This window comes from Morus notabilis, unplaced genomic scaffold (genome assembly GCF_000414095.1).
Source record: "Morus notabilis unplaced genomic scaffold, ASM41409v2 Scaffold326, whole genome shotgun sequence".
Lineage (NCBI taxonomy): Eukaryota > Viridiplantae > Streptophyta > Magnoliopsida > Rosales > Moraceae > Morus > Morus notabilis.
The window spans coordinates 37,893-48,986 of record NW_010364880.1 but is presented as its reverse complement, the minus strand read 5'-3'; the positions used below and the strand labels follow the sequence as shown (position 1 = coordinate 48,986).

The following is an 11,094-nucleotide window of genomic DNA, read 5'->3' as shown; positions in this document are numbered from 1 at the left end:
CGAGAGACTGATGGTGATTCAGGAGGATCAAGAAAGGGTTTGGCCGAGGTTCCGCCGCCCACGGGGTTAGTGGCGACCGATACGGTGTGGTTCTGGAGGCACGAATTTGACGGCTCGAGATGTCGGTGTTTGATGGAATCAACCCGGAAGTGTGGATTCATCGCGTTGAACGATATTTTTCATTGAATCGGCTCACTGAGGCGGAGAAATTGGAAGCTGCATCATTGTGTATGGAAGGATTTGCTTTGAATTGGTGCACTTGGTTTGATAGGCAGCACCCTATTTGGGAAGGGACAGAGTTATCAGAGGCTTTGTTGGAGAGGTTCCAATCCACGGGAGAGCACGGCGAGGGAGATTTTTGGCGCTCCGGCAAACCAGTACTGTAATGGATTATTGGGAACAAATCGAGAAGCTATTGATGCCTCTTGTTGATATCATGCCGGAGACGATGGAAGCCCAGTTCATTAATGGCCTGAAGTCTGACATTCGGGCCGAGATTAGAAAGCTGAGGCCCATTGGGTTGATAAGGGTAATTGAAATGTTCAAGCGAATTGAGGACTGCAACGTTGCGATCCACCATACCAAGAATTGGCTAGTAGGAGCGTATTCATGTGGCCTAAGTGTACACTCGAGCCCAGTAACAAGAACCATGAATCTAGTCATTTCTCATAGTGGGAATGGCGTCGTTTCTGGGGCATCTTCGAATTTGGATGTCGCAGTTCCATTCATGACTGAGAAAGGAAGGGGCAGCAGGATGTTACAGATGAGGAGTTACAGCGGCGACAGGAGTGGGGATTGTGCTATTGTTGTGACGCAAAATTTTCTACTGGTCATCGGTGCAAACGAGCTAAGTTACAGGTGATGGTGGTTGATCAAACTTGCACAGGGGAGCTGTTGGACGTGATTTTGGACAGGAACGACGAACCGACTACTGTGGAAAATCTAGTAGAAATTTCCATTCATTCTTTGATTGGATTTATGGGGGATGAGACAATGAAATTCAGGAAGAGGGCGAGGGCATTTTGGTGGAATTTAGGAGTTTGGCTATGGCGAATGGAATGTGTGATGAGATACCCAATGTTATCAAGATCGTGTTACAGCAGCACCCGGGGGTGTTTGATAATCCGAGTATGCTTCTGCCACATCATTCTCGAGACCATGCTATTCCACTCCTACTGGGGACCGCGCCAATAAATGTGCAACACTACCGATATCCGCACGTGGAAAAGGCGGAGATTGAAGGATTGGTTCGTGATATGTTGCCCGCCGGCATAATTTAGCATAGTTACAGCGCATTTTCAAGTTTGGTTTTGTTGGTAAAGAAAAAGGATGGGAGTTGGAGATTTTGTGTAGATTACTAAGCACTGAACAAGGTGATAGTGGCTGATAAATTTCCTATACCAGTGATCGATGAGTTGCTTAACGAGTTGTTTGGTGCACGATATTTTTCTAAACTTGATTTGAAATTGGGGGGTATCACTAGATTCGGGTGCGATGTGAAGACGTGTCCTAAAACGGCTTGCGAACTCATGAGGGGCATTATGAATTTGTAGTAATGCCATTTGAGCTTACTAGTGCTCCGGCAACTTTCTAAGCTCTAATGAATGATATTTCAGAGATGTTTTGCAGCGTTATGTGCTGGTATTCTTTGATGATATTTTGGTGTACAGTTCTACTATTAAAGAGCATGTCGTACACTTGGATTCGGTGTTGTGATTGTTAGCCGCTAATCGGCTATTTGCTAATCGTAAAAAGTGTTAGTTTGGCCAGGGGAGCTTAGAGTACTTTGGTCATGTCATCTCTAGAGATGGTGTGGCTGCGGATGAGACTAAAATCAAGGCTATGGTGCATTGGCCACGTCCCACCAATATTCGGGAGTTGAGAGGATTTTTTGGGCTTACAGGATATTATTGTTTGTTGCGGGTTATGGTAGCATTGCTTGGCCATTGACAGAAAAATTGAAGAAGGTGATAAGGCCTTTGGTGTTTGGAACAAGATCAATGTATGAGTGAATTCAAGAATTGCAAGAATCTAGAAAGAATCAACGTAGGAACTTTATTAATCGATAGAATCTATACAATGATACGCAGATCTTCGAGGGTCTGCTTCCTCCCTTTGCTTGGAATGATTCCAAGTCTTGTCTACTTCCTGATTATTTCTCCCGTGCCCTTTCCACTCCTCTTCCCTCTCCTTTTATACATTCCACCTAATTTCCCCTCCCACTGCCAGCTATCACAGTAAGTATACTTCTAATACTACGAGTTTAGAAGTATACTTAAGGCTAAAAACAACTCTCCCACGATCAAGCCCTGCCCATTCCTAAGCCTTTGCTCTTCCTAATGTACACTTGTCTGAGTAAAGGCTTATCAGAAGGATGGGTTTTATTGGAATGCAACGTCTGAAAACGCCTTTTAAGCTTTGAAAGAGGCTATGACCACGGTGCCTGTATTAGCTCTTCCCGATTTCTAGTAGAGACAGATGCTTCGGGCTATAGGTTAGGGGTTGTTCTCATGCAAAACCAACGGCCAATTGCGTATTTCAGTAATGTTTTACCTCCTCGTGCTCGGTTGAAATCTGTTTATAAGCGGGAACTCATGGTCATTGTCTTTGTCGTTCAAAAGTGGAGGCATTATTTGCTTGGACAAAAGTTTATTGTCCGTACTGACCAGCGAAGTTTAAAGTTTAATTGGAGCAACGGATGGTGGTAGTGAGCACCAAAAGTGGTTGATTAAGTTGATGGGTTATGATTTTGACATAGAGTATCGTCTGGGGTTGGAGAATAAGGCGGTCAATGCACTTTCACGGCAATCGGACGGGGCTTTCCTTATGGCCTTAAATGTCCCAACCACTCTTTTAGTGGAGGATATAGCTTTCCAAGTATTTGAAGATGGGGAACTTCAACGTATTGTATCAACATTGCAACGAGGGGAGGTTGTTCGTTTCGGGTTCACAGTGGTTTAGGGCCGACTTCTCTATGAAGGCTGGTTGGTCATTCCCAGGCATTCGTCCCGTATTCCTTCTATTCTTAAGGAGTATCATGATAGCCCCATTGGAGGACATTCTGGGTTCTTGAAGACTTACAAATGGATTGCTGCCAATTTGTTTTGGTTTGGAATGAAGCGCCACATTCGAGAGTATGTTGCTAGTTATAACGTGTGTCAGCAGCACAAATCTTCTACTTTAGCACCAAGTGGGCTACTGCAACCATTACCGATTCCGGAGAGAGTTTGGGATGATATCTCAATGGACTTCATTGAGGGTTTGCCTAAATCGGGGGTTGTGGACACCATATTGGTAGTTGTTGACAGATTGAGTAAGACGCTCACTTCTTAGGTCTTCGTCACCCCTTTACAGCGCACAGTGTTGCAACACTTTTTGTCAAGGAAATTATCCGGTTACATGGATTTCCTCTATCTATTGTGTCCGTTCGTGATAAGGTTTTTAAGTTTTGGGAAGTGTTGCTTTGGTTGCAGGGGACGGTGTTAAGACGTAGTTTCGCTTATCATCCACAAACGGATGGACAAACTGAGGTGCTCAATAGATGCCTGGAGATATATTTGCGCTGCTTTGCTAATGAGAAACCGAAATAGTGGGCTAGTTGGCTGCCTTGGAGTGAGTATTGGTACAACACTTAATATCATTTAGCAGCCAACACTATGCCTTTCAAGGTGTTGTATGGGAGGGATCCGCTTCCATTGCTTTGCTTTGAAAAGGGTTCTATGCCAGTTTCTATTGTTGAGCAACAATTGAGTGCTAGGGATCGCATGTTACATGATTTGAAGCATCACTTGGAGCGAGCACAATAGCGCATGAAGGTGGTAGCGGAAATTTATTGACGGGAAGTGCAGTTTTCAATAGGGGACTTGGTTTTCCTAAAGCTTTGCCCTTATCGCCAACGTTCTCTCACAGCTCGTTGAAATGAGAAGTTGGCACCAAGGTATTATGGGCCGTTTGCAGTGATAGCCTGGATTAGATTTGTTGCTTACAAGCTTAAACTACTAGATGACGCTACTATACACCCTGTGTTCCATGTTTCCCAACTCAGGATGATTATAGGGGATAATCAGGTTGCCTGTTCCTTACCTCCTCAATTACAATCTGATTTTGAGCTTTTGGTGGAACTAGAGGAGATTCTTGGCATCTGTTCTAGTGCACCTGGATCATCCCATAGCATTGAGCTCATCGTCTGTTGGAAAGGTTTGCCTGATTTTGAAGCTACATGGGAATCGTATGATGTTTTGCAGCAACAATTTCCTGCTTTTCACCTTGAGGATAAGGTGACGCTTTGGTCCGGGGGTATTGATAAGCCGCCTATATTACTTACATAAGGAGAAAGAAGGGCAAGTCAGTTAGTGGTTAGTTACTGGAGTCTGTTGGGTATTGGGTGTTAAGTGCCAACGTGGCATAGTTAGTGGGGAAATAGTGAGGAACAAATATAAATAGGAGTTTTAGATTTAAGAGAAGCATGGAATTTTTTGGGGCCCATTTAGTTCGTTGATTCGAGTTTTTAATTCGAGCTATAAGATGTGATTTTATGTGAGAGCTTTTTACTGTAGCAAAAAAGTTAGATATGACTGTTTCTAAGAGCTTTTTACTGTAGCAAAACTCGAATTCTAAATTCGAATCGGTGAAATGAACGGGGCTTGGATTGTTTGGGCGAGAGAGTTAGGCCTCTCGAAAGCTTAGCATTTCTGTAAATCACAATGTTGGAATAAAGACTGGCAATTCGGATTCTTTTCACTTTCTATCGATTTTGTTATGTGTTGTTTAGTTCTATCACTATGCTATGAAGGGAGTCAGGGGATCACAATTCGTCCACTCGAAAAGCAATATGCCTTGCTGCAAGCTGAAGCCTGTATGTGCAGCCCTATTGGTCTGCAGATAAGCTTTTATCTTAGGCATTCATCAAGTTACCTTGCTGCTGCAACTCTTCCAAATTGAGAACCATGGGCACGAAAAGGGCAATGAGAACTGGGGCATTTGACAGACGCGACAAAGCGTCAGCCGCTTTATTCTCAAGACCCGGCCTATATTGTATCTCAAAATCATAACCAAGCAACTTAGACATCAATTTCTAATTGTCTTCACTAACAAGCCGTTGCTCCCATAAGAACGATAGACTCTTTTTGTTCGTGCGAATAATGAAGTGGCGGCCTAAGAGATAAGGCCTCCATTTTTTTTATTGCAAGAACAATAGCCATAAGCTCACTCTCATAAACTAATATATGGCGAGCACGAGACGATAGAGCTTGACTAAAGTAGGCTATTGGCCGCTAGTTTTGCATTAGCACCACTCCAACTCCAATCTCTAAAGCATCCATCTCCACTACAAATGATTGCGAAAAATCAGGTAGTGCTAGAACCAGAACCTCTGTCATAGCTTTCTTGAGTTTTTAGAAAGCCTCCTCAGCTTCCGGAATACACAAAAATCCTTCCGTCTTCAAGAGGTTCTTTAGCGGCCATGCTAAACTCCCATATCTCGCCACAAATTTTCTCTAGTACCCCATTAGTCCTAGGAAACCTCGCACTTCCCTCCCGTTTCTAGGCACTAGCAATTGTAACATGGCTGCAATTTTGGATTGATCGGCGGCGACGCTGTTGCCTGAAATTATATGTCCCAAGTATTCAGGGATGGCTGTCCGAAACAACACTTCTTTGCATTAGCATACAAACCATATTGCTTCAATTCTGCTAGAACCACATCCAAATGAGCATGTTCCTCAATATTCTGACTGTACACAAGTTGTCATCAAAGGACACAAGCACAAACTTCCGTAGGTAAGCGCAAAACACCTTATTCATGAGGGCTTGAAATGTACCGGCGCATTGGTTAATTCAAAGGGCATTATGAGAAAATCGTAGTGGCCCTCGTGGGTGCGGAAAGCTATCTTCGGCACGTTCTTCACCTTCACTCGAATATTGTGGTAGCGGACTTGAGGTCAATCCTAGAAAAAATGGTGGCTCCACGCACTTCATGAAGCAACTCGTCAATATCTGGTACAGGGAATCGATCTGGGACAGTCTATTTAGGGCTCTATAATCAACACAGAATCGTCAACTCCCATCCTTCTTTTAACCAATAAAACAGGGCTCGAGAAAGGGCTTACACTTGGCTGGATGATTCTGATTTTCGGCAGCCAACATTTCGCGAACCAGCCTTTCAATCTCGTTCTTTTGAGCTTGAGGGTAATGATATGGCTGGCCGTTGACTGGTGAGGATCCTTCCTTAAGGACTATAGCATGATCCCGCACTCAGCGCGGTGGCAACCCTGTCAACATGTCGAAAACTGGTGCTTATTTCTATAAAACTTCATCTATCCCCACCGCTACCTCCTTGTGGTGGCCATTGAAATTTGCTATAAAACTTCATCCAATTGAAAGCCCGAGTTTTTGCCCGAGCCCGAGCCCGAGCCGCCTGAGAAATTTGGGCCGCCCGCCCGAGCCCGAATTTCACCTTGAACGGGCCGCGGGCTTGTATTAGGCGGCCCGAGCCCGGCCGGGTGGCCCGAGCCCGCCCGAATTGCCCGAATTATTTAAACTTTTTTTTTTAATATTAAGTTATTTTGTGTTAAAATTTATATATATATATTACAATTTGAAATTTAAAATGAACACACGAACTATATAAAAATTTTATTTTTTTTATTAATTTTTAAATTTATAATTCATGATTACCTCATTAAAAACCTTACCAAGAAAAACCCAATTAGGATAAAAACTTAGCAAGGAAAAAATAGTGCAATCATATTGTGACGAATTACAAATTTTATAAACTTACAAAGTTATACAATTACAAATACAATGTCAAAGGTAAATACATATTTACAAATTACAAATTTACAATTTAATTTAAAGCTAAAGGATCGTCTTTAAAATTAAATGTTAATCGATTAAATTCATCGATCCATTATTAGCTTGCCGGTGAAATTGTATCTTATAAATGTTGATCGGCCCGATCCCAATCCTTAATGCAAACCAAGGCTTCAATCAACATTGAGTGACTAGTCTTTTAAAATAGAGATCATCAAATAGAGATGAAGTTATTAAACCAAACCAATCATTGAGTGACTTTTGATAAATTATCAATTTACTTTGGTATGCAAGTAGAAAGTTACTTTGATATAGAGTCACAAATAGAGTGAAGAAAGTTGAAGAAAAAAGAGGATAATTAAGAGGATGAGGAGAGATTGTGAACAGATAAATAGATAAAGAAAGAAGAGTGATATAGAATAGAAAAATACGAGTATCTATAAGAACAAAACCGGCATTATATAGAAACAACACTTTTTAAAAATAAAAAACAATAAAAACGTGATGGCAATGTGTTTCTTTCCTTGTGTATATTGTTTTTTGAGGAATCATTTTATCATGTGATTGATTATAAAAAAGGGTCAAGAATGTGAAAACTGAAATATTAAACTGCTAAAATAAGAATTTGCTCTTTCTATTAAGGAATTGTGTGTTTATCTTAATTAAAAGTTAAAAATTTAAATAACAAATATGGGCATTGGGTCTAGTGGTATGATTCTTGCTTTGGGTGTGAGAGGTCCCGAGTTCGATTCTCAGAATGCCCCAATTTGTAGCAACTAAAATTTTCGGGCGGTTTTGGGCAAATCGGGCTTCGGGCAAAATTCGGATTTTCGGGCTTATTTTCGGGTCGGGCAATTCGGGCGGGTCAGGCATGGTCGGAAAATTCAAAAAAATTCCGGCGGACGGTGGTATAGGGCGGTTAGACGGCGGCGGGCAAGAGAGTTAGTGTCAAATTCGGGCTGCCCGAGCCCGAACCCGAAAATCTAGCTTGGGCGGGCGGGAGATGGGCTTGCCCGCCCGAGCCCGAAAAAATTCGGGCTTCGGGCAGCCCACCGACCCGAACTTCCAACACTGCTTCGAGCTAGGGTTGGACTCGTTCCTTTTCCCCCAAAGCTGGTCCTAACATTTGGGCGCTTAGCTCAATTTCCAGCTACCCCTAAATGGGCCATAGACTATTTCAATTGCAGATTCCTTCCGGTCCTCAACTTGTTAGGCTAGCTCCATAATGCGCCCAAGCCCACTAGGCTTTAACAACCGGATCTCTGCCCTCGCATACGCCTTCAACCCATTCACGAAATTGCTCTCAAGGACCTGCTCCGACACATCTGTCAGCGGTGCCACAAATACCTCAAATTGCCGGCGGTATTCCCGAACTGTCGCCTCCTGTAGAAGAGCTAGGAATTTCTCGCACAGGCTCCCTTCTTGAGAGGGTTGGAACCGTTCGAGCTCTATCGTCTTCAGTTCGGACTAGCTTCAGAATGCTCGCGGGCCATCCTCCTACTGGAACCACGCCAAAGCCTCCCCATCGAGACTTATCACAGCCACTTCTAGTTTCTCTGCGTTACTCAACTGATTCATGGAGAAACAACACTCTGCCTTGAAGATCCAACCATCGGGGTTGTTGCTATTGAAAACTGGCATCTCGATCTGTCGGACTTTGCAGTGCAAACGGTTTCCCCATTTTACAGAAATCAAAGGATATTGAGCCTAACTCAACCTAACAAAACCGGCTTGTTATGGGAGGATTGCCATCGCCTTGTTAAGTGGATCATACCAATATCTCCAGTCAATGTGAGATTCTAATACGCCCCCTCACGCACAGCGTGGACCATGCCAAACCGCTGCGAATAAGTTGATATTGGGGGACCCAACATTGCAAAACTGGGCCTGCTCTGATACCATTTTATAGAAATTAAAGGATATTGAGCCTAACTCAACCTAACAAAACCGGCTTGTTATGGGAGGATTGCCATCGCCTTGTTAAGTGGATCATACCAATATCTCCAGTCAATGTGGGATTCTAATACCCCCCCGATTCACACCCTCCTTCTCCGAACTCTCCCCCGACACCCTCGACTGTCTTGTTGGTGGTTCAGTGGCCGCCAGAGAACCTCCCTGGTCAGGTTCGGTGTGTTGACGCATCAGTACCTCCAACTTGCCAAGAATCAACTCCATTCCCCTATCCAAACACGTAATCTTCTGCAAGTCCTTGAACGCCTGCATTTCTCTTAAGACCTCCCAATCCCTTGAGTACTGTCCCTCTCATCCTTCTTTGGTGGAGCAATCTGGGAATGGTTCTCTGATACCAATTTGATGAGATCAGAGAAATAATTCACATACTTAAACACCCAATGAGAGAAAATATGGATTATATTGATCGATCAAAACTGAGTAAACAGAACATAATCTAATGAACCAGAAAAGAAAAGGAAAATTAAGCTAAGGATAGGTGGAATATTCGAGAGTCCACTGCTCTCCAATGAGCCTAGCTCTTTTGACCAAAAGATACAAGTTGATTGATAACCCTCCCTTTGCATCTAGCTCACTTTTTATTCTCTTAACTGAATTCCCAATCCCAAGACATTCAATTCCCTAATTGACTTCACCTTCTTCCTGCATAGCGAATTCTCTCATGCACCAATCATTCGACGCCTTCTGCCAACTCAGCAACTTCCTTTGCACGTTCACCACTCCCCTCTTGCCCCACTTGGTGCCTCTTCCTCCTTTGAGCATACATAAAACGCACTGGAGGTCTATCACAAACTCCAGTAGTTGAGCGGTTTACATAAGTTGTGTTACTTTGATACTGTTACAAGTCTTCTATATCATCTCTTAATTGCTAGTGTTGAGCAATTTTGCCTAAACTCTCGAAAGGGTTAAATGTATCGTTTTAACAGTTTCATAAAAGTAAGAAAAGTCTATGCCTAGTTCCGGTCACACTAAATTGGGGAGTTGTTGGAGCGATACCTGGGTTAGATTGCAACCTTCAATATGTTTTTGCAAAGAAAGCCAAGCATTCTCAAAAAACGAACAGGTGTTTAGGTTTTTCGAGCCTGGTGCACTTAATTCTCGAGGTGTGAATAAAAGAAGTTATTAGGAAATGAGAGCTCAAGGTCTTCTGAAGTTTCTTCTTTATCTTGCAACAACTCTCATCGTAGGGCCACCAGTCTTACTGCTCTGTTTAATGAATTTTCATATGCTTGAATAAAATAAGTTTTTTTTTTCTTTTTCTTTTTTTTGCCTGAACTAACCCGTTATCAATATCTCGACAGCGTTTGGCGAGGCTATGCTGCACACAATTGGATATATTTACACAAGGAAAGCTGCAAGAGAATTAGGAAAGGATAAACGGTACATGAAAGTTCCCTTCTTGGCAGAGTGGGTAAGAGATAAAGGACACCAGATAAAGTCTCAAGTAATGGCAGCTTCAGGTGCATTTTTATGATTGAAGAGGATTTTATTTGGTGAATGGTAGCTTTATGCGCTTGTTAAACTTCAGTTTTCTGACCGGGCCTGCTTACACTTTTCTGAATGTGTAGGTGCTGTGTCTTTAATTCAAATTCAGGAAGAGCTGAAGAAGATAAACCAAGGAGAAAACAAAGAAGAGAACTTGGTGAAAGCCTTAGAAGATAAAATGGATGCCATGCTTAATTCCCTATGGCAGCTTAATGTGGTTGATATTGAGTCAACTCTGTCTCACGTCTGCCATGCAGTGAGTTGCAGTATCCATTTTCCTTTCGGGATTAAATGCTTATTTCTTGGGTTATTATTATTATTTTTTAAAGGCATTAATAGAAAAAGTAATTAAAATTAACACCAGCTTTGATTATTTTCTTTTACGTCATTGTCACGTTAGTGATTATTATAATTATGACAATTGATTAGAGAATGAACCGTCATGACTATTAGTAATTAATATGCCTCCGTTTGTTTTACTGATGTAGTTCAATTTAACTCAGTTCGAACAGTAAGTACAATTTGAACTCGTGTTTGGTAAGCATGCGTGGGAAAAGGTTACAGTTGAAGATAGTCTAGTATCATGTGGTTGTGGTTGTAATGATTGACCTGAGCTATGCCAGAAGAATTCCCTTTGATTCTTTTGCAATTCTTGTGTGAAATACAGGAGTCACTTTTTATTTGTCTGCCACTAATATAAGTTCCGTTTCAAGGACTAAACTAAATAAAGATGTATACAAATTTAGTCTGCCATTATGACTTGTTCTCCTGTGAGATCCATTTTTGTATTTCTTCCATTAGATTAGCAAACAGAGTATATATATATAT

At 42.2% G+C, this 11,094-nt stretch overlaps 1 protein-coding gene across 1 annotated transcript in view; it reads left to right on the top strand.

Moving 5' to 3' along the window:
* LOC21392101 (chaperone protein dnaJ 10) overlaps window positions 1-11,094 on the top strand; it is a 19,729-nt gene that overhangs the window by 7,811 nt on the left and 824 nt on the right. Inside the window, 2 exon segments of the mRNA XM_024171483.1 lie at window positions 10,083-10,241; window positions 10,350-10,522. Coding sequence (XP_024027251.1) covers window positions 10,083-10,241; window positions 10,350-10,522 — 332 coding nt within the window.